Source organism: Sprattus sprattus, assembly GCF_963457725.1.
Source record: "Sprattus sprattus genome assembly, chromosome: 3".
In the NCBI taxonomy this organism is placed as follows: domain Eukaryota; kingdom Metazoa; phylum Chordata; class Actinopteri; order Clupeiformes; family Clupeidae; genus Sprattus; species Sprattus sprattus.
In genome coordinates this window covers 35860901-35885742 of record NC_137922.1, presented here as the reverse complement: position 1 = coordinate 35885742, position 24842 = coordinate 35860901, and the positions used below count along the sequence as shown (strand labels likewise).

Sequence of the window (24842 nt, the reverse complement as noted above, 5' to 3'; positions counted from 1 at the left end):
GAGCTTTAATCTCAAGGCCTGGTAAATAAGAAGCTCATCTATAATTCAGGACACCTTTCAGTAGTAAAAAAAAGCCCTGCAAACACTATAATGACTCGGATATTAAAAGCCTGGGAAGGATCCCAGCTCTGGAAAGGCACCAGTCAGCAGTCACCATTGCCCGACCCAGGGTACTCATGGAGAGGAGAGAGCAGTAACAGGGTCCCCACACCCCCACCCTCCCGGTCTTCATTTGCTTTATCCCCACCTCCAGACCAGCACCCAGTTGCAGCTACGCCACAGCTTCATATGTCCACTCAGCTGGCTGAGTTGTGTCATGACGGGAGACAAGTCTAAAAAGGTGACTTGATGGGATACATGCGCTGCTCTCATCAGGAGTTCAGTTCTAAGCAAATGTTCTAAGCAAAGGCATCAGTTTGTTTTCCCCCCCTCCTGTTGTCAGTGTCAATATGTTTTAATAATTGATGATGCTTTTGTCATAAGCGAGCTGCGATGTCCCGGTATGCACTCATAAAATTGAGCGTGCTTCTGTGCTGTGAAAAATTAAGGAACAAATCATCAGCTGCCGATGTGCTTACTTAAGAGCTAAACACAAGCACTTCCTGGCCACTTCTCAGCCCTTCCACTCGCAGGCAGCATGAATGCTGAGTGGATGTTTGCTATTATGCGGCTAATGACAGCGTCCTCTTTAAAACACATTAAAACAGCAAGTGGTACACAGTATTGATTTTTCCAAAGCACATATGAAGTGTGCATGCAAAATCATTAACACCTGTCTCCTGCATCTTATGTGTGAATGTGAAACTTACTGAGGCCTGAATACCGAGTCTTTCAAAAGCACTCCAGAACTTTCTGAAAGCAAAACCTGCACAGAATGGAATCAGTGTGCATAGTCTATGAGCTCCAGCTACTGTTTAGGGATTTATGGGTCAATATAGGGACCCCCAACCATAACAGAAGCAGACCATTCAATACCCACTATAAGTGACAGATCACTTGTTTGTCATCACTTGTTTGTCCAGTGGAAAGTTAAGTAAGAATGCTTCAGGTTGTGGACAGTTTGAGAGGTTATAAATAAATGAACACCTGAGCATAGAGTTTAAAAGGACAATTAAATCTGAGTTTTTGTAAGTATTCGTTTACAGTTTTAAAGTAGTCTATAGAGAATTCACTGAAACCCTATCTTGTCACTGCATAATTAAGCAATTGTTGCAGTTCCAAACACATTTCTATTACTGAATAACAAATACACAAGAATCTGATTGTATCCAGGTGTCAACATTGATTAGAGGTTCAAAGAGTTTGCATTGGGTATAGATAAGAAAACACAATAATTACTAAACTTTTTACATTTTCAACAGCTTTCTGTGAGCTACAATAACAAAAATAATATTTCTCTGTTCATGCAAATTGGTATGATTGAATGATAAATGAGGCGTAGGTGTGCAATTGATCAGAATCACACTAGGCAAGGCTACTAGAACTGAGCTATAGTGTTGATAGCACAAGATAAAGAAAACAAATACAAACAAAAACTAAATCATAATTATAGAAATGTTAATGAGGAAAGTGCTAAATAATGAGTCGATGATGAGTGAAAACGATTCTATCACTCATGCAAAAAACAATCATCTACAAGAAAAGACTTTTACTATGATTTATTGAAAAGGCTTACATTTAATATACGTAGACCAGTAAAGGTGCACATAATTGTGTCATAAATAACCTAGCAAGGGCATTAAGTCAGTACTAAACCACTTGTACCAACTAAATTAAAAAGAATATTCAGCCTGCATAAATATCCTTCCTACAAACACATTAAAATCTGTCAATGAGTAGACAAATCACTTGCCAGAAAAGGCTAACAGTTAGTTAGCTAAAGATGAAGTAACAAATGATAACAAAGCAAATAGTTTCGCCACAGAAGAAAGGAGAGCTGACTGGATGAGGTTACACAGGGCTAAAAGTGAATTCAGCCAAGAAGCCAGCATAGATGTTAGGCTCCACGGGGCTTATCGTTAAGCTACAGAGGAAGTCAATGCTGACTAACACAATAAACAATTCTAACAGTTAACTCTGCCATTGAAGTCAGCATTTACTAGCTCATCCTGAACAAGGCTAATGCTTAGTTAAGCTACAGGAGAAGACAGCACTGACTAGCTCATCCTGACCAAGGCTAATGCTTAGTTAAGCCACAGGAGAAGTCAGCACTGACTAGCTCATCCTGACCAAGGCTAATGCTTAGTTCAGCCACAGGAGAAGTCAGCACTGACTAGCTCATCCTGACCAAAGCTAACTCTAAGTTAAGCCAAAGGAGAAGTCAGCACTGACTAGCTGAGGCTAAACAAGGCTAACAGTTTGTTTAGCCCACACTCTGGCACCTCTCTCCCCCTTGCATCTCTTCTGGCTCGGGAAGCAGCCGCTGAGAGCAGCTAAGTGTCGGCCTCTGGCAGAGATTTATCTCCCTGGCGCTGCCGAGTAATCCCCATCCCCTGCAATTACAATGCCAGGGACTGCTGTAAATCAAAGGGGCCGCGGTGGGCCCCGCACTGAAGAGATTAGCCATGACACCCTTTCAATCAGCCATTATCTACGGGGTTACTATGGCAGCGCACTCACCAGAGAGTACACTAATGCCGTCTAATGTCGAATAATGCAGAGGAGGCACAATGGGTGTGCATGGTCATATGTTAGCGCAAAAACGGGAGATTAGGGGTCGTTTGGATGTTTGGGGAGCGTGAGGGGTGAGGGCGCTCGTGCACATCTGTGAACGTGAAAATGGCTTGAAGGAGATGATACCGCTGGTGGTGCTTTCTGCTGAATGCTTAATTTAACAAATTTCCCATAGGTTTGATCTAATGTTGCCTTAGAGTCTCCGTTTCAGCGCATGTTTTGTGATGTTGATGGCATTGGCTTTGGGAGCGGTGCTAAATGTAGCCATCAGTTAGATGTGGGAAAGAGAGAGAGAGACAGAGAGAGAGAGAGAGAGAGAGAGAGAGAGAGAGAGAGAGAGAGAGGAGAGCAAGAGAGAGAGAGAGAGAAAGACAGCCACTGTGGATCTTTTATTGCCCTAATTAATGAAATGGTGTCAGAGGAAGGTAACAGACTGAGGGGTGGGTAATCACTGTGCCCCCCCCCCCCCCCCCCCTTCTCTCCACATCAGCTCAATAAGACATACAAAAAGCCTCACCAGCTCTATCCAAGTGACCCATAAATACAAGCAGACAGACAGACAGACACATAAACTCACAAATACACAAACACAGAGCAAGCCTTATTACCTAATGACCATTTTATGGAGGCATGTTATTCATTGAAAATGTCTTCTAACAGTGTGGCCATCTACCACATCTTTTTACCAGTCATAATATCAAAGTATCACTACACCTCATACTGCAGATGCTAGACTGAGAGGACAGTTGTACTACAATTACATACCGCATCACCAGAATGAGAATACAGATCTAGTACAATTAAATACAGCATCACCAGAATGAGAATACAGATCTAGTACAATTAAATACAGCATCACCAGAATGAGAATACAGATCTAGTACAATTAAATACAGCATCACCAGAATGAGAATACAGATCTACATATGTATTTAGTACCAATATTGTAGTACCAGTTTTAGGTTATGTTACATTCAAAGTTGGCTAACATTTTGGTCAAAGCAGACACCAGAAACCATGACTTTGGTATTAGTTTGCGTCATAAAGTCCAAAGGCATACTAAAACAACTGTCAACTTTCCAATATTGCTTTTGGCCGTGGCGTTTTGGGACCGTTTGCCATGTCGGGAGTGATCTTTCAAAAGTCCAAGCCCTGATACCTGATGGCAGGAAGCAGCGCTGTCTGTTCAAATGCAGCTTGTCAAACTGCAGACGTACTATCTATGAGTAAAGCCGGGTTTACAGAGATTCCCGCTGTGCTGGGAGTTGTATGCGGAGAGAGGAGAGGGGTCGAGGGAAGGAGAGAGAGGGGAAAGAGAGGAAGGGGTTTAGATAAATACAGAGAAAGAGAGAGAGAGGAAAATAGTCCAAAGAAAGAGAGGAAAGAGGGGGAAGGAAAGAAGAGAAGGAAGATGGAAGGGATGGAGTGATATAGAGAGAAGAGAGATGGAGAGAGATAAAGACAGAGGAAGAGAGAGATGGTAGAGAGAGAGGCAAGAGCGAAGGGAGGGAAGGGGGGAAGGAGGGTGGGAGGGAGGAAGGGAGGGAGGAGTAGGAGGCTAGTGTGAGTGTGTAAGTGGGTCAGGATGTGAGCATGTTTTCTGGCTGGCAGTTCCTCCAAAATGTGAGTGCTCGGAGAGGCAGCCAAGCGGCAGGGGGCAAAGTGGCAAACTGCTAGGAAGAGGCTGCATGCTTAAAATGCCAGCAGCAGAGGGAATAAAAGAAGGCAGTGAAAAGAGGAGTGATATGGGCCGTCGAGATCACAAGTGAAATTCAGCTTTTTACATGATACCACCCTGCAGGGTCTGGATACATCCTACACAGGTTGCAGCATACCATTAACTGATGATTACTCATTGTGCATGCATACATGCACACACACACACACACACACACACACACACACACACACACACACACACACACACACACACAGAAGTACACTTATGCAAACACACTTCCTTATCTATCCAGCCTGGCGGGCTTTACACTGACAGTTTATCTTGGCTGCCCGACAGGCTTGTTGTGATTGCACGGCTGGAGAGCAGGTCAAGGGTTAAGAGAGGATGCAGCAGGTGTGTTCAGCACCAGACTGTGTAAATATAATTGCTTACCATTGCTTACCATTGCAAAAGACTTTCTCTCTCTCATTTTAGGGTGTGGTATTACAACACAGCTGTTTAAGACTTATTTTTGCTATAAATAGTAAACCCTTCGTATGTCTTTAAATATATTCATAGGCCACAGAAAGTGCAGTAATGGCTCACCATATGTCTTCTTGAGGGACTCAAGAGTATAGATTATAATAGTATAGTAAGACACCTAGTAAGAGGTTAGTGTAGTTATTCGCATGTAATTGCAAAACTTATTTCCATCAAATGAGTATTAATAATACCTGCGTGTCAAAATACTGATCTGGTCCATTTCGGTCATTTGTTTTCTTGACCGGTCAAATGAAAACTACAGCCATATCATTTTAAAGTAATTTTAAAAGTTTGGTGAAAGGTGATGCTATTCTTCAGATAGGGTGGGTGCCAGATCCCCAAAATGAATTCAGCAACAGCTTTCAGACCTTTGCTACTTCTTTCAAGAGCATGAGCTCTTTCAAAAAACTGATGATGAAAACAGGGACCAACAAACAATAAATTGACAGGAAATCATTCCTCCATCACCCTGGCCTTGACCGACCAGGGTTCGACAAAGCCACTCCAGTGAACGCACGGTAGCTCAATATCTCCCAGAGAACAGAAACACCTATCAGCCTTGGAAAGCCTTCACAGAGTGCCTCTCTTTTCCGGATTCTCTTTCTCCTTTATCACTCTCCTCCAACACACACACACACACACACACACACACACACACACACACACACACACACACACACACCAACCAACCACACAAACACACACACACACGCACACAAACACACCCACCCACACACACACACTTTATCTCACAGGGCCGTCTTTCACGTCAAGTGTTCGTCGAGCGGAGGCTGTTTGTCGTGAGGGCGTGTTTGGACTGAGATAACAAAAGGTAATCGGGAGTGTGCCGGTGCCAACGTAAAGGCGCCTGGTTTCTTCGTGCCTCCGCCTGTCGGATGTGTCTCCTTCCTTCTCTTACTCACTAATTCACTCACTCGCTCTTGCTTTCTTTCTCTCTCTCCATTGTCTCTGAAAGGTCATCTTTATCGGCTGTATCTGCACTGAGGATTAATGATTCAGGAAATTCAGATTTGAAATGCTAAAAATTAGGGTAATAAAAATATTATCAAAATAGCAAACAGTTGGAGTGTGGTCAGGCAAGAGAGAGTGATACACATGCACAGACAAACAAACAAAGGGAGCGCGAGAGACAGAGAGAGCATAAAAAGAAAACAGAGTTGTTTAAAGTATGGTACCAGCTTGTTGTCAGCCTAATGCTTCATAAGAACAAGTATTGGTGCCCTGATGAAAAAAAATCCTTGAATGTGTGAATATGTGGCACTTCTTTCTGCTGCACAATTAGCGCTGAGAAGTTACATGCTGACGCTATATAAAATACCAGATAGCCAGACGGATCCATGCCTGATCAAGGCCACAGCTTTCAAAATCAGCCATCAATGTGCAGTACAGTAGGCCGCCTTAGGACACTGTTGTGCATTAAGTCTGACTATTCTAATAAACTGGAATATATGCTTTTCATCACATTTGACAGATTTGTGTCTTGGTCTCTGTAACTCTGCTTTATGCTTTAAACAAAACCCTACATTCCTTTTCCTAGACTTTATAGACCCTTATGCACGTCCATCTTTACTTCCTGACAACTCAAACGCTCACACATCTGAAGTGTGTGAAAGATACTGTGAAGGCTCACAGTTGTTTGTGACTGATGAAATTATGACATCACAAAACTGAAGAAACATAGAGAGACGGAAAAAACAAGTTAAGCCGAACCTACAGAATGACCTTCAAAGTCTAGGATATTTCTTTGTGGTACAGCATGAAAACAGAGGAAATGTCTCAAGAATGTAGAAAAAAATGCCCTCCTCTCCACCTCCAAGCCCTGCTGATTTCAAGGTGCTTTCCTCCTGAATTAGCAACGTTTTCGATTCAATCGAGGTGGCCGCTCACGAAAAAAAAAAGAAAAGCTGCGGCTCAGAGCGTAAAACTAATTACCTGTGAATTATCCGATTTGTGATTCCTCCATTTCCATGCTTGTCTTGCCATGGCCGTTTACATCTCTCCATCTCATGATGGGGGGGGGGGGAAGGGTTGGGGTAGGACTGTGTAATACCACAGCAGGCGTTTACATTTCTCCATCTCTTGATGGGGGGGGCAGGGAGGGGGGGCGGGTGGGGGTGGGACTGTGTAATACCACAGCAGGCGTTTACCTCTCGACAAAATCAATAGCAGAGGAAGGGAGCCCTGACATGTTATCTTCATCTGAGAGAATTATAAGAGGCAGAGAGAAGAGAACTGACGTGGGATTACCCGTGTGCCTGCCCTGTCTTGAAAAACACATAAATTACCGCTCTGATTGAGACAGAACAGTGATTAATGGCTATGTTGAGAACGCTGTAACGCTGCTTATTCTTGAAAATGTGAAATTTGAATTATTTCCTCGTCATATTTGTTTCATTTTGATCTGAGAGTGGATCCTGTACCTACTGTACACATCATCTTGATCTTGACAGTAACAGCATACAGAGGCCAAGAGGAGGAGATTGAGATCGATTTGATTATCATGGTCTCGCTATTACATCTGGGCAGAAACTACCAAACGCCACACCATAGGCAGGGATATACTTATGTTCAGCAAACCACTGGAGCAAGACCAACACAAAAGAATAAGCTAAAACTAAAACAAAAATGACTAATTAGATCAAAGTTGCAACACTGTAACACCAAACAGAGAACAGATTGTTCAATGTCAGTGTTCGTTCTTGCATTAGAAAAGGCTTCTGCTCTGGTGACATTCATCAATAAACAGTACACAACCATGTGTAAACATTAACATGTATTCTTTGTTCAAGACAGATTGACTAGTTGACTGTGACCTTAGTCTTTGTTTAGGACGGTAGCCAAAGCCAACTTTGGCAGGTTCACAGCCGGAACAATCGTAGACGATCACATTTCAGGGGCACAGATACAAATGTGCTCTCTTGTCTCCGCTGCTTTCCTGCTGTTTCCCTTTGTAGTTGCTTCAATCATCAGAACTGCACTGAGGGAATCCAAGTCTAGACGCTTTGATCTCCCATATTCTATGTGCAAGCGACTATATCCAGCGGTTGCTCGTAACCCACTGTAAAAGCCAAGCAAATGACGTAAAATCGCTTTAAAGATGCATGCCCATTGTAGAAGGGGTTTGGGGAGGACCCAGGAGGCTTCAAGCGAAAAGTTCAAAAACATTTATAGTTTTTTAAGAAAGCGGTGTAAAATGCTGCATGAATTCCAGGTTGGCCTCAGTTGAAATGAAAGTGACGCCACCTATTTATCAAGGCTAGTGGTCATAAACAGAGTAGGCGCAGAAAAAAAGCAGAAATGCACAAAAATGCACACCATCACAGAATCGGCACAGGGAGTGATGCCACTTGGAAGAGGCAGGTCCCGGGGGCAGTCAACAATCTCTCAAGAACACTTTGCTGCCATCAAACACAATCTGTTTCCTGTTAGCTGACAACCCCTATTTTTCTATCATTGGCTTAACAGCCTGAGAGAGAATGGCCACTGTGTGGGTCACAGTGACCAGACGCTGGATGGAAAAGGAACATAAATGTGTGTTTGCTCCAGAAGCACATACAAATGTGTGTTTTTTCTGTGCACACAGTAGTTGGACGTGACAAAAAGGAAGCTGTGATGGGCATAAAGAAAATGTGTGTTTAGATGATAAGTAAATGGGTTTCCTCAGGATAGTCTTAAAGTTCTGCAAAAGATTGAAGAACATTAGCTGAAATTGCTGACTTGTAATAATGTTTTTCAAAAAGGATTACCAGGTCTTCATAAAATCCTGCTGACAGGAGATGGTTAAACTCTCGCATGGGTTTTGGCAAGACAAAAATGGCTGATTGAAAACACTCAACCACTTTAATCTTCGTCAGCACACACAACAGTCATTACTTTGACATGAAGGTTAGTGTCAGCAGTCTTAATTCAGTAGCCTTTTTGCTACGTTTTTCTGAAATTGTCCTCACATTTAGGAGGTTATAAATAAAGTGTATGCTCAGAGGAAAAGTCTCGGAGGCTGTATCAGGTCCTTTTGAAAGGCATAGTGAAGGGGAGAAAACTCATAAGATGCAACCAATAAGGTCTTCAAAATGATCTGCCTGTCAAACTAGCCCTCTTTACTTTTTGTAATTGGCAAGTTTCTCTTCCCATTTAGTTAGCCATCAATACAGTTTTGTCTTAAAAACACTCTGGACTAAAACCTCCACCGTCAGGCTCAGTGGGAATATCCCTAGACAGCTTTACCAGGAAACAGCCCCTACTTACAGGTTCAGCATACTCCAGGACGCCAGCATGGTAAGTGAGCGGTTTGCAGTCGTGCGTGTTGTCCACTAGACTGCAGGGCAGGAACATGGGCCCGAGGTCATCTCCATCCAACACGTCCACCGTCAGAGTGGTGGTGGCCGTCCGTCTGTCCCTTGGGTTAGGAGCTCGGTCCTTTAAGGGAACAAGCACGATAATTGAGACTACACCAATGGCTGTAAAAAGTAACCAGCAGAAATTTGAGCAAAAACTTACATTGGCCTGGATGATGACAAGGTACCGAGTGATTTCCTCATAATTCAGTCTCTCTCGAAGCACAACAGATCCAGACAAGGTTAGGGGGATATCGAATGTCCTGTTAGTCGTCTATGGATGAAAACACCGTAAACGAGCACAGGTTACCAGAGAAAGATATACTCCCACTTCATGATCAATTCTGTGTGTGTTTCCAAGCAGACGCACTGTCTCTTTGGCCTGGGTTGGGCCTCTGTAACCTTTGCAGGGCGTCATGGATACCACCGGGCAAACAAATGTTTACAGAGGACACAAGTTTAACTAGGACAGTTATATATCCACAGCGATGCTCTCTGAACTGCCTGACTGGCCTCAGACTGAGGAAACGGTTCACATGGGAACGGGCATGTCATGGTAACCAGACCTGGCATGAACCCTGAATATCTCAGCCTCACAGTGTTTCAGAGGCGTTGCACAGATGGCCTTATCTCTGCACTGGAAAAGCTAGCATATCTACGATGAACTAGATAACTACGCTGACTTTACACCACCTGATTTTAACATGCGGATATTTGTATGCCGTGCAGTGTGTGGCGTGACGGAGCTTACTGGGTCATTTGGGTTGTACTGAATGGTGTACTCAATCTGACCGTTTGGCCCGTCATCAATGTCAATGGCCCCGTTGTTTCCAGAGAACCCAGAGAAGATGGTGGTGCCAACGGGGGTCAGCTGGAGGGAAAAAAAGAAGAGAGAGAAGACGAGGGAGGGTTTAACAGACTACGACTGCCTTTGCAAGTCAATACACACAATAAGATAAAGCCATCTTGACATGGTTAAACGAACCCCTGGCTTCCAAAGGGTAAGTGTGCGCTCCACTCCCATCAAGGCCTCACTCCATGTTAAGTGTCTTCAGGCAGTACATACAGTACATAACACTTACAAATGGTACATGGTAGCTTTGATATCACTACACATTGTCACAAAATGCATTTGTGATTTGAGTAATTAAGTATACATAAGTATTTAAATTCTGTATGTATACAGAAAAAGAGAAATAAGGAAACTACATATAAACTGGGTCAGAATAACTTGCTTGTGAAATGGACTGAATCAATGTCAACACATCCATCAGCTTGATAGTTAACTCTTTTATGGAGAATGAAAAAAAACACTGGTAAAATTATCAGTACTTTACATACCATCGAGGTGAATTCCCGTGGAAATGTACTACATCTCTCATGTACTTGACTGCAGACTACAAAGTACAACTCTGGTAAAAAAAACTACAGGCTAAACCAGGTGAGACATAAACAGCACTCGTGCTGTGCAGACTGGCACACTTCAAACAAAATCGCTGGGCAAATGTCTATAAATTGCTCTCCAGTTTCAAAAAGCTTGAGGTGCAACAGCCTCCATGGTGTCTTCAAACGCTTTTACCACGGAACATAAAAGAATCCTTGCCGTGAAACAACGGCGGCGGACATGCTCTCTTCCACCTGTCACAGCCGGAGCCCCTGCCGAGCGGCACTCTCTGCTCATACTCTCTGCTCCTGCTCTGTGATGTGAGAAAGGGGCTGGAGCAGCCAAATGAGCAGTGAGGATGGCCAGATGACAGTGGGGTAGCAGGTGTCTGAACTTGAATAAATGCAAGGGCCTTGGCCAGTCAAAATGCTAAAGCACAGAGAACAAAGGGACAGCCAGAGACAAATACAAAATATAAACCCATAAACTGTGTGTGGTGTACAGTGAGAAAAGGGTGACGAATGGTTGAAATGGCAAAGCGACAGGTTTCGGGGAAGAACAGGAGCCTACATTCTGGAAAATCAAGAATCTGAAAGCACAGACAACTTAACGAATACTAGAACAAAAAAGTGCGAAGCAGGGTTTATCTGTTAACGCTCATGTCAGTAACTGAAGTTTCAACTCCGATTCTATAAAGACTGCCTCCATTCTTCTACCATCTGTGCTAAACCTCAGCTCTAGTGAGGCTGTCGCCTCCACACAACAACCATTATTTAACATGTCTATTAATCCCAGTGGGGACACTCTGCACTGCTTTGCCCTGACAGTCAGTGTAAGACAAACAATATTAAACATAGGCAAGCTGTTTCCATTGCACCCCTTAAGTAAGTTGCATCGACACCACCTGGTGTACCAGTTGATAGCGACATGGATTTGTGCAAAAGTGAAGCGCCAATAAACACATGTAGCCTCATCAGAAGCACACGGGCACACGGGCACACTGGCACCGGCACCCTCGGAGCATATTGTGCAAATCAGTCAGAGCTGAACGAGGGAGGCGTGGGACGAACACTGGGGACCATGCATTATTGAGGGGCTAACAACGCGCGAGTCGGTGTAAAATGATGAATCGCAGCTGTCTCTGATCCCTGCTTGCTCGTTCTTCCTCAGCAACCCTGCCCCCTCTCCCGCTCCCTCCCCCCATCCCGTACTCCCTCCCACCCACGCCTCGACCGGGGGCATCGATGATCTTCCGGCGTTCCCATCGGACAGCCTGTAGCGACTCCCTGCGTGTTGCCTTGATGAACATTCCGCACTCGTCGTGGCCACAACGGGAATGCGTGAGCGCCATCCTAATCCAGCTCCGCTCACACTCTGGATGGCACTGGAAGAAGGAGGCCCTGCAGAAGATTTGCACTCTCCCTTTGTCCTGAACGCATTAAATCAAATGATTATATTTATGACTAAAATCCAATTACGGCGTCAACTTCATTCCTACCTACTAGGTGTTTGTATCTCGCCTATTTTTCACCATACCATTACAGGCTATAAGGGATGCTGACAACGTTGCATATTGCTTCATAATGCCTCATTAATTGGAAAGAGACAGCAGTAAGCTGGGATCCCACCACACACATATGCCTATTCCTACAGAGACCTCCTTCCTTGCTAACTCCTCTTTAGAACTCCTCTTATTTCTTCGGTATCTCCTCTTCCGTTTGTTCTCATTCCCAATCATTCTCGCCCTCCTTCGTTCATTGTTCCAGTACTACTCTCCATGCTGTCTTCCTCTCTTATCGCTCCCCCTCTCCGTTGCTAACCATGCTCATCTGCCTGTCATCAGGCTGCTGGACTGTAGGGTTCTGGCTATCGGCTGTCGGCCCTTACACAAAGTGTTGTATTTGTTTATCTATTTACCTCTCAGTAACTATTATTCTTGCACTGCTATTAACCTTGCACTTGCACTCCCTCCACTGGCCCATACCCTACCTTTGGCACATACTCTATTGTTGGCACATACTCTACTCAGCTCTCTGTATTGGTTCTGGTGGCTAGACCATCGCTCACTCTTGTGGATTTGTTTTTCTTGTTTGTATTAATGTTTAGTATGTGTTGTACAAGCTTCTGGATGCCTTTATTTCCCTTTGGATCAAAAAATCATATATCTATCTATCTATTTATCTATCTATCTTTCTATCTTTTTACCTACCTTCCTATCTGTCTATCTATCTCTCTCTACCACCTTCTCTCTCCTTCCCTACACCTTAAGAGACCTCCCACAGTTTTCCAATACTCCTCTCTTATCTCCTTTCCTACTCCCTCTCTTCTACTCCTTCTCCTAAAGAGACATTGCTCCCTGTCCATCTTATCTCCTCTCCTCTCCAACACAGCCTTGGCTATCGTGTGGAGGCCTAAAGTGCCTTGGACAGCAGCGCTGTTGCTGGTGGATGAGCAAGTGTGACTATGGGGCTGAACACTTGATCGATGCCGACTCGTTTCGAGCGTTTCAAACTGTTCACAGAAATCAGCGTGAGGGGGGCTGGGTGTGAGAAGATGTGTGCATGTGTGAGAGATTGCAGAGAGAGTGGGGTACTGAAGGAGAAAGAGAGAGATGAAGCGAGAGAGAGAGAGAAGGACAGAGAGAGATATGAAACAGAGGGTAGGAAAGTGAGAGGAGAAAGGAAGAGCAGAGGAATTAAACTGTTGGATGGAGAAGAGAGGAAAGAAAGACGGGAGAAATAAAACTAGAGAGAATAAAAGAGAGGATCAAGAGAGAGGGAAAGCTCCTGTCAATCTCTCTGCAAGCGGGCGCACCAATGACTGAAGGCCTCCAGACCCTCCCTGGGGAGGCCATTTCAATTAGAGAACACAGCCACATAACCCCTCCTCCTCACCCCCCAGGCGTCTACCCAGCGGGCCGCTAGACTGAGAGAGAGCCTCTCAGCAACGCACTCCTCTACGGCCACTTCTGCTGACACGTCACAATAAAGCATTGTGACCAGTGACCACAAAGAGGTTTACATGAAATGTAAAGGAAATGTACGAAATGTGTTTCACATAGACAGACGTTTCAGCAATTATCTTTAGGCAACCATGTTGAAATGCATTGCATAGGGAATGAATGACGTTTGAAATGTCGAACCAAACACAAATGCCTCCAGAAGGCAGGAAATCTGGCTGTGTGGGGTGAGTCTTTGAGGAAAAGAGTCCGACTGTGGTAAAAGAAGCTGTAATGGTGTTTGAAAATATTAAAATGTTGCCTTCTGTCTGTCTGTCCCTCAAATACTAGCATGATCACTCTTTGATGCTTCTGGAAAGAGCCATGTTAAAATGCAGAAGTACAGCATGAATGGCATTTCTAAACCTCTAACTACTTAAGGCAGCAAATATAAATATTTGGAGTGGGTCTTTGAAAAAAGTGTTGAGAGATGTTCTTTAGTACTCCTCTCATTTCTTCAGTATCTCCCATTCCTGTTGCTCTCACTCCCAATCATCCTCACCCTGCTTGTTTATTGTTCACCAGTACTCCTCTCCAAGCTGTTTTCCTCTCTTATCTCTCCAGCAGTAAATGGAAATGTTTGGTGTGGGTCTTTGAAAAAAAGTGTCCACATTTTCAACTCTCACCGCGTTAGTGCAGAAAGTCATGCTTCACCCTATGAGACTACAAACTCAGATCATACTAAATATATTGCCAAGCTCGAAATAGGACAGTTATTCCTGTACTGCAAACAACTGTAGAAACATAGTACCTCTAACAGTGTTTAGAAATGTTTGATAGACAGTTTCTCAATATCTGTTTCTAAAATACTAGCAAAATCCAGGATGAAATTTGCTTTTAGGGTGTGTTTTTCTGAGTTAAATCAAGAATACCACACTAAGGGCCTGATTTACTAATATGCGAGCGCTTCTTAATCTGCGTTCGCAAATTAACGCACGGTGTTTTTGCGCATTTTACTTGGTATTTATCAAGCCAGATCTGCGCTGGGCTAACTGTGCTTACTCCGCCCTTTAAAGAGCCTGATTTACTAAGATTGATTTGCGAACGCATCTTTGCCAGGCGCACATTAACGCACGGTGATTCCCCGCATTTTCCGTGATATTTATCAAGCCAGATACGCGCTGGGCAATCATTATTTAGCGCACCGTTAAAAGACTGGAGAACTTGCCAGCAAATTACTGCCACCATGGAGATTCGAGGAAGAAAAAACTAAGGTTCAGCGAATAGATAGCGAATAGATAGCGAGAGATATATTGGTTCACGTTTGCTCAATCACTGAACCTGATTCAATGTGTTATATTGTTGTTTTGCCCGCCATCATCTACAGCGAGATGTTTAAAAGAACACGATTATAAATAATATGCTATTGGTGGCATTAATGCATAAACTGTCTATTATAACAATATATATGTGTACATGGCGAGATTAATACGTTCTACAAGGGACATGGGTTCACTACAATATATCCCCACTGAAACAAATACATTTACCAAGTAGACAGGCCTCTCCAAAATCACCGTTGCTCAATCATGGATAAATGGCACTATTCCGAAAGATAAAACTGTCATGGACAGACCACTTCCACGTAAGTAATGGTCATGTTGGCATCACATATGACCTGGACATTCATTGAATATGTGTGCTTTCTGTTTCGGTAAACGTGTTCGCGGATTGAAGGTGGGACTGTTTGCATGTGGGTGCGATCAATTTCTCCAATTACGTTCGGAAAGTTTAATTTCATATATATGAATATATGAATTATACGAGTTGAAACAAATATTTCTGTTCGCTGTCTCTGTCTATGTCTTTGCCTTGCTGCTGCCATATCAACGTTTTCAGACTCAGTGGAAATGCGCTCGGTTAAGACGTGCTTTTATGAGGCGGAGAATTAGCCTGCAAATCAGAGATGTGCGCTCGCCGGGCAGTTTAGTAAATACCACGCAGTTCATCATTAGGCGCACTCCTCCCATTAAATAGCGCTACACGCCTACGTTACCACCCACGTTTCCGAACCATCCCACCTGTTTGCAGGTACACACCCTCAAAGCGTTAATATGCGCTGCGCCAGCTTAGTAAATACCGTTTTTCGTTACGACCGCTATTTTACGCCAGAAAATGGGCGCAATCCTGTTAGTAAATCAGGCCCTAAATCTACTTTTGATCAAAAGTACTGCCTCTGGGCATATCCTCTCTCAGCTGTTGATCCTGGGAAACCTTTCTTGGTCTCTCCGCCACAGGTGCCCTGTCTGCAGTATTAACGTAACTGCACCTTCTATCTAACATACCTGTCTCCTAGAATAAAACTCTGCTAGTGTATGGAGGCCCAGGAGGAACACTAGGCACCACAGCTCTCAATATCCCCTTCTAACACAGATGAATATGTGTGTGATTAGGAGGATGATGTTGCATGGCTGTGTGTGTGTGTGTAAGTGTTTGTGTGTTCACTCCATGGACATGGTGTGTGTGTGTGTGTCTGTGCCTGTGTGTGTTCACGCCATGCACCTTGTATGTGTATGTGTGTGTGTGTGTGTGTGTGTGTGTGTGTGTGTGTGTGTGTGTGGCTGTGAGTGTGTGTGGCTGTGTGTGTGAGTAGTTGTGTGTTTGTACATGTGTATGTGTATGTGTATGCATGTGAGCAGTTGTGTGTTTGTGTACTTGTGTGTGTGTGAGCATTTTTTGTGCTGATTGATGTATCTCTGGTGAACCGTGATGCCGCTAATTATACAGTGGTCACACGCGGCATAATTTCGGCCTCACCAGTGACACCAATCTCAACCATGCAGAAGAGCAGCCCCTCCATTACCCCGATTGGACGGCCCTTCTGGGGGAGAAAAAAAAATGGAATCTGCATAAAAAACCTTGATTACATTCCCAGTCATTAACTGCCACCTATGATCCAGGACGTGAATTAATTTTTACTTTATTTTTTTCCCCAACGCAGCACTAATTGACTGGCACCAGGCCAGCTGAGTGGCAGTATCATCTACGAGTCCTGAAGGGAGCTGGGAGGTGGATTAGAAGACAAAGGCGCACACACGTACAAACTGTCAAAAGAAAAGTCTATACAAACGTTGTGAATTTCAAGAGCTTCGATACCGCAACACTAGTTCACACAGGGGGGTCCAAATGAGTTAATGCAACGGCAGGACGGGTAGATAAAACGCAGGAATACATCCATGAGATTAACTAGGGTTCTTCGTGGATGAATACATTTTCATGAGCCCAATCTAGAGCTGTGAAATTAGTGTTCTCTGACCAGTCGTGATGGAACGTTTGTTCTAGGTACTCACCTCATTGATGGCTACATAGTAGCGTGGCTGCTGGAATCGAGGGATGTTGTCATTGCGATCCCTCACCACGATCCTGACCTCATGGTGGATCACCGTGCCAACCAGCTCATTGGTACACTGAACCTGCACCACGATTGACTGAATGTAGGAGGGAGGCTGGGGGAGGGATAAGAGACATATGACAAAGGAGTTTACGTACCCATAATAAGTATAGAATACGTAACATATTTATGGTGTATTCGATATATATTCAGTCTATAAGAAAAGCGTAAGTAATGTTAAAGGTTGAGCAAGAAAGTGCCCCACACACAACTGATCAATAAAGAGAAAATAAAAGAAAGAAAAATTAATGCACTAGGTAACACCCTGTAAGCAAAATGACGTCCCCTAGACGTCCCGTAATGGTCTCTCTGAACGTTCTAAAAACGTAAATGTGTATGGTTCCCGTGACAACTTTAGGACGTTTTGCACGACGTTCCAAGACCGTCCCGAGGACGTTGCGGTGACAACTGGGAAACGTTTTCTATAGGTCCTGGGGACGTTATGCAGGACGTTGCAAGCACCTCCCGAGGGCATTGTGGTTACGTCTGGGGAACGTGTTTCTATAGGTCCTGGGGACGTTCTGCAGGAAGTTGCAAGAACGTCCTGAGGGCATTGTGGTGACATCTACAAAACCTATTTTAGACGTCCTGGGTACGTTATTCAAGGATGCACCGCGGACGTAGCAGGCACGACCGTTTTTGCTGAGCTAAATGAAGAAAATAAAATAATAATAGATCGCGGAGCCGTCATTTTGCTTACAGTGCGCACACACACACAAGTTCAAGTTCATTTATATTACACATTTCATTTGATATGCATAGACACAGACACACACGATTACAAACTTGATTGCGGGCATGGGAATTGAACCGTAAACCTTCCTATTACTAAACGAGATCGCTACCTACTGTCCTAACACTGTCTGATTACTATAGTGCCACTTTAACAGGTTTATCACAGTGTGAGACAGCCAACAAACTTAGTCTTTTTTTCCGAGGGTTTGAGGAAAAGCATATTGTAGCAATCTCAGTCACTACGCATTGAGGGTTTTCCGTAATGATTCCTTTTTTAATTAACATCCATGGCACATCACGGACGTGCGGGCAGGGAGGCAGAATAACTAGCCAAACTAAGAATGATGAAATAAAATAAATATGAATGCCTCTGTACTGATCTGTGCTATAAATGTAATGTCTGCATGATTCCAATACAATGCATACATAGGAAGGTGACCAAGTGTCTAGCTTTAACATATTGAGCTTTCCACAGGCCTTCAAAGATGGTGCAACAGAACGAAGAGCTCACCGGTCAAATTGTCTGATTGGAATTTCTTTAAAAATCCCGTCTCGCAAACACAATTTTGACAACAATCCTAATATTACGTAAGGCCTATAAAGCAAACGTGCACTGCCCTTATTATGTTTAAAAGGAACAGGCTAATCTGCCGTTAGAAAGTTTTTTAACAACACGCATATGCTGCATTTTAAAGCGCAAACCCTCGGTTTCAAACGAGGAGCGAACTGAGTGAGAAGGATCCAACATGGCCAAGCAGACTAGCCTTAAAAGCTTTTTTTCAGAGGCCAAAAACATCTGATGAGGGTAAACCTTCTGACGAGGATGAACCTGTAATACCTGCAGTGTTGCGCGTTTCCTTTTATTACCGTGCGTGAGCGCGCGGAAGAGCCGAGAGCGGTATTGCAGACAGAGATTTTGAAAAATGATAGCACTCGCCTCATATTGAAAATTGGAGCTGTGAACGTAGTTCAAAATTATGAATTATCAACAATGAACTGAGCAAGTTCATGTAGAAAGTGAACTTTCCAAACACTGAATACCTGAAGCCCTAGATGTTCGAACAGCATCACCAAAGAAAAAGCTGAAATGTCGGGCATTTATGTCGTTATGGAGTGACAAGTTCTCTTGGCTCAGGTGCGAGGTAATTGATAGTCACAGTAAAATGTGCAAAGGATTCACAAGAGGGTCGAATAATTTAAGAATCTCTGCTCTCATTGAACAGAGCAATGACCATGTTGCGGCGCTCATTTTAACGCCACAGCAGGTTGCGCTTAAAGGCCACTTATTGACGCGCATCAGACATAAATGTTTTTGTTTCCCATTGTAAACTTAGGAAAATAAACATGTTGCATTCTAAACTACCTGATTATGTTATTATTTAAGCTATGCAGGCCGTCAGTTTTCTTCAATGGGCTAATTTAGAAGCAGAAATAGGCTAGATATTTGGCCGGCTTATCATTCAAATGTCGGGCAAATGAAAATCATTTTTCTCTAGCGGAACTTCTGGTTCAGAGAGGACCATCAGAGGACCAAATAAGAACGGTCCCTAAAAGTCCGTTTTAAGGCTCATGCGAACGTCACGCAGAGGACCTGCAGGTAAAGGTTACGGGACGTTTTTAAATGACGTCCTGGGGATGTGTGCTGAGTGACCAAATTATAACGTTCCTTAATAGTCCGTTTTAAGGCTCATGCGAACGTCACGCAGAGGACCTGCAGGTAAAGGTTACGGGACGTTTTTAAATGACGTCCTGGGGACGTGTGCTAAGTGACCAAATTATAACGTTCCTTAATAGTCCGTTTTAAGGCTCATGCGAACGTCACGCAGAGGACCTGCAGGTAAAGGTTACGGGACGTTTTTAAATGACGTCCTGGGGACGTGTGCTAAGTGACCAAATTATAACGTTCCTTAATAGTCCGTTTTAAGGCTCATGCGAACGTCACGCAGAGGACCTGCAGGTAAAGGTAATGGGGACGTTTTTAAATGACGTCCTGGGGACGTGTGCTGAGTGACCAAATTATAACGTTCCTTAATAGTCCGTTTTAAGGCTCATGCGAACGTTACGCAGAGGACCTGCAGGTAAAGGTTATGGGGACGTTTTTAAATGACGTCCTGGGGAGGTGTGCTGACAGACCAATTTATAAGGTTCCCTAAAAGTCCGATTTAAGACTCATGCGAACGTCACAGAAGGACCAAACGTAGACTTGCTACGAACGTCAAAAACGTTCTGGTAACGTCCTCTAGCGAACGTTGTGGCGGGGACCAATTGGGGACGATTGGGGACCTTGCGAATGTCCTGTTAACGTCCTGGGGACGTTCCCTGTTTGCGGGGCAAGCACTTGATGTATCTTGAGTAGAGTTCAACCACATTACATATAGTTTTATCAATAGTACTGCTACTGGGCATATCCTCTCTCAGCTGTTGATCCTGGGAAACCTTTCTTGTTCTCTCCGCCACAGGTTCCCTGTCTGCAGTATGCCTGTCTCCTAGAATAAAACTCTGCTAGTGTATGGAGGCCCAGGAGGAACACTAGGCACCACAGCTCTCAACAACCCCTTCCAACACAGACTAGTGTGTGTGTGTGTGTGTGTGTGTGTGTGTGTGTGTGTGTGTGTGTGTGTGTGTGCACATATATATTAGTACACTTTATTTAGTGTACTTACATCCCTGTCCAAAACTCTGCCAGTGCTGTTGAGATACAGGCGTTGTTTGATGGAGTCCAGGATGACCCAGTGGTCGTAGTTGTCACGCAGCGAGAGGGAGATTGTTCTGTCGGGGTCCTCTGCTCGCCCGTTGATCTGCATGTTCTCCACTAGTAATGTCCCTGGAACACACAGAGAGGGGTGGAATTGAACCGGAACTTTCGTAGATTACAATCTTAGATTCACAAACAACTTGTGTGTGTCACCTAAACATAGATTTAAAAATGAGGATGAATGATTAGACAAAAGCCTTGCATAATAATTTTTACTTTATGACAGACAGGATCCACTTGAGCACAAAGGTTTTCTCAACTTGAGGCACATGGAAGTGTCTCCCTCAGTCTTCAAGCAATAGTTATGGTGTGCCTTTGAATAGAGGGTATACACTTCCAAGAGAACACAACTTGCATAAAACAGATACAGATACATATTCATATACATATGTACAATGGCAAGAGTAAATGGGAGTGTCCGCCTGCCCGGACCTTTGGCTTCAGGAATATGTCGATACACAACAGCAAGCGAGCACCACTTTAATGCCAGCCTCCAAAACACCTCAGTGTCGAATCACATAAGCGTGAAGCTAAATGCTACTGAATTAATATTGAATTGGTGGCAGAACAGCCAGCTAAAATCTCAGTGCTCTAGTGCCTCATAGACAGCACAGTGGCAGGGGAGTCAGAAGCCCCTTATCGCCCAGTCTTCCCAGGTTTGTTTGCACTGTCAGAGCAGTGGGGAGTTGGTGCTTGGTAAGGGAGACTGTGTATTCTTAGCTTTGAGTGGTCCATCACGAATCCCTCGGCAATCACCCATATGTTAATAACATAGAACGAGATGATGCGATTATCTCTGCTAATGTGTCGCAGATTCAGGCTGAACAATGGCTGAATTGAAAAAAAATATATTATTTGGCTTTCTCCCAATACAGAAATATTAATTATCCTTTTAAACATTATCACTCCACTGACAAGGATATCTTTCATTGCCCTTGTTCCAGACACAATGAGGTAACACTTGATCAGATCTGATAGCCCAATGGGTCAGTGTAAGCTGCTCTTAATCAGCCGATCTGAAGCTGATCTTCCAGTCAAAGAAGCGGAATAGCATCTTTCTGAGGAAAAGCTTGAAATCCATAGAGAGAACTTGCACTGAGACATTTTACAAAGATTTCTAGGCACCTTTGTACCTTATTACCCTGAACTAACCTACATTTAGAGTTGTGTAGATGTGCTATCATTAAACTAAATAATATAATACAAATTAAATAAATAATTATACACTGACTTTGAGAAATACAAGCACACAGGAATACTGTTGTGTTATGGTAGGCCTGTGAATGAGTGTAAATCTGAAGGACGCCTCTGCTTAAAGAATACTGTGCTTTGGACTGGGCTTTCATATGTGTGTGTGTGTGTGTGTGTGTGTGTGTGTGTGTGTGTGTGTGTGTGTGTGTGTGTGTGTGTGTGTGTGTGTGTGTGAGTTTGTGTGACTGAGAGAGGAAAACAGAGGGTGTGTAAGAGACTGAGATGTCTGACACTAATGGTCGCAAGGCCTCAAGGAACTGTCCTTGCACTTCCTCTGTTTCCTTCACTCCCAAACCCATACCCAGCAACACACACAAAGATGGAGGGAAACACACCTCCACCTACCGTCTTGTAGACATGCTTGTCACGACACACTGAGCCTCAGCTCATGTCTCTTCATGTGGACAGAAGACATGGGTTTGGCTTTCATTCTAGCGGACAAGTGAGAATAGCTTTAGGGTAGGCTTACTCTGGCTAAGACAACAGAGAGCATGGGATCATGTCCTTAGTTAGCTAAAAAATAGCTAAATGCAACACAAAAAGTGAAACCAAAGCAAGATATTCACTTAAGATACTGCTCTGTTCTGAAATGTTGAAAGTTGAAAAAGGAAAAGAGTTAGTGGCAATGTGTGTGGTTATTCTCCTCTGTGTGTATGCTTATGTATCCATTCTCCAGTGCGTGTGTGTGTGTGTGTGAGAGAGAAAAAGAGAGAGAGAGAGAATGTGGGACTACGTTTGTATTTGTTCCTACATATTCTATCCGCACAGGCACTCTATCACCTCAGGTAAAGTCTCTAATTCATATTCCAGTGTTCTGCTCTCCTAGGCTCTGGAGTCCTTATTACTGTGGCCTGCTGTTCCGAAACACACAACACATCTCCTGGACTGTGGACCTACGCCTCCAGAAACTATACTAAATGCAAGATTAAAACAACAGGCTTACCCAACAAACAAATACATCAATAAACAAACAAATATTTCTTGAGCGTTTCGAATAATGCTGGCTAGACATCTCTCCTCACTGACTACGGTCAGAACATTTGAGTAAATGACAGCAAAAGTAAGCAACTGTGACAGACATAGCGTGCCCTGAATGAACGCCACTGGAAGTGTTCGTTGCAGGGTTTTTTTTTGGTGACCTTCTTAACTTTGTCAACGTTTCCCTTGCTTTTTTGACACGCCAAAGCTGAACTTGAAGTGCAAATATGGCTGGAAACTGTGTTAACAGGCATTTGAGCTCCCCGGTGCCAGAAAACGAGGAGCTCATACATCATAAGGTCTAACCATGAGTGAGATCTCTGAGCTTGTCAAGAATCAAGCCACTTATTTCGATCAATCTTTCTATTTTAAATGCCAGGCGAAGAGGAAAAAATAAATAAAAAGGAAGTGCAAAAGTGTGCGCTCTCCTCAAGCGGTATGTGACAACAGTAAAAAGATGGTAGTCATTTGATGAGTTTAAAAGGACTTCAATTACATGCGAATGGAGTAACAATGTAGTGCAGTGTCCCTCTCCCCTCAATCACTAAGAAAGGGGATGGGACTGGGCAAAGCGACTGTTTAAAACTAGCCATCCAGAGCCTGAATTTAGCAGATTACAGCCATCGGTCGATTAAGAGGCTGCTGCATATCGACGGTTGCTCTACTGGGTTTTTCTGCAGCAGTGGAGGTAGAAGGAGTCAAGAGAGATGGGGGGGGGGGGGGGGGGGGGGGGAGAGGAAGGGAGGATAGATAAAGAGAGAGATGGAGAGTGAAGGAGAAAGAGAGTGTGAGAGAGCGAGAATAAGAGAGAACAGGTTGAGAGAGAATGAAAAAGAGAAAAAGCTAAAAAGAAAGAAAGAAAATAAAGTAGGGAAAGAGAGAGGCCCAATTTGCAAAGTGCAAAGAAAGTGTCCTCCGTCCAGTCCTTTATTTTCATATAACAACTTGAATGCTGTTATCCCGCTTATACCCCGGTCGCCACCCAATAAGGCTTTTTTGTATACATGAAACATGAGGAGTAATTTAAAAAGAAGCCAACCTGTTTGTGGTACTACTTTGTCATAGACGAGGATAAAAACTGTCAGGCTAGTCCACGCACACACACAAATGAGTGAAACCAACACGTTATTAAGTTAACAATGTTCCTTAACATTATATTCAGTATGCTACTAGAAGTTAAACTCAACATTTCTGTTGGTGAAATTGGAAGGTCATATTTTGGGGGAATTTTAGTTGAAGGTCCATTCACTTCCACAGGAACCGCCATGTTGATGGGCAAACGAGGTAACCGAGGCATTTGATGTGAGGATGCTGCTCCAGACTCTCCTCTCTTGAAGGCTGAGAGCCCAATTACTTTGGAGGATACTTTCACAGCGATACCCAATAACAGCCATAATCCTGTGACTTTCCAGGTCAGTCTTGAGTAGACTGTGCTGCTGGGCTTCGTAGGGAGTGGTTTGTGTAGCATGGTCCATCTTAAGCGAAAGATGAATTGAAAAGTTAAGCTGCATATAAGGCTGATATTATTAACCAGCATCTATTATTTAGCCCATTTCTATTTCTTTTTCTTTTGCCTAGATAATGAACTCCCATGGGCTCTTCTGTGTCTCACACACACACGCTTGTGTCCAGTGCGGTCTGTGGAACACAGATAGAGATAGAAGGACTTAGCATCCCCTGGGCACTTGGAGAGACCATTTTTACAGCTCAGCTGGGGTGGCATACATAAACCCCATACAGGAGCTCTACTGGATGATCGTACAGATCTTTCTGAGTTTTTGTGTCCAAGTTGAAACAGCAACATACTTTCCAGTTTCATCAACCAAAGGAATGAATGTGGACAGGGCTGCCCGTTACCCCACCTCTGTGCCCTGCCGTGACATGGAGAGCTGGATATCAAACCAGACCTTATAGAAGAGGCCTCTAGCTGTGTGCAGAGAGAGCGCTGGTGATCTGCACGACATCTGAAGGTCTTGATCAGGGATGCGGGGGTGATGGATACTGACATAATTCGCTTTTTTCTTCTATTTTATTTGGACTGCCTTAAAATAAGCACGTTGTCTGCACATATACATGTGCTGATATCCACATCTTTCCCCTTTTCTTTTAAAGAAGTCTG

General features: G+C 43.8%; 1 protein-coding gene across 1 annotated transcript in view; it reads right to left on the bottom strand.

The window, feature by feature from the left end:
* pcdh15b (protocadherin-related 15b) overlaps nt 1–24842 on the bottom strand; it is a gene marked incomplete at both ends in the record, with an annotated part of 193723 nt that overhangs the window by 136177 nt on the left and 32704 nt on the right. Inside the window, 5 exons of the mRNA XM_080835675.1 lie at nt 9143–9313; nt 9395–9505; nt 9983–10102; nt 16904–17059; nt 20403–20563. Coding sequence (XP_080691801.1) covers nt 9143–9313; nt 9395–9505; nt 9983–10102; nt 16904–17059; nt 20403–20563 — 719 coding nt within the window. The remainder of the gene's footprint in view (nt 1–9142; nt 9314–9394; nt 9506–9982; nt 10103–16903; nt 17060–20402; nt 20564–24842) is intronic.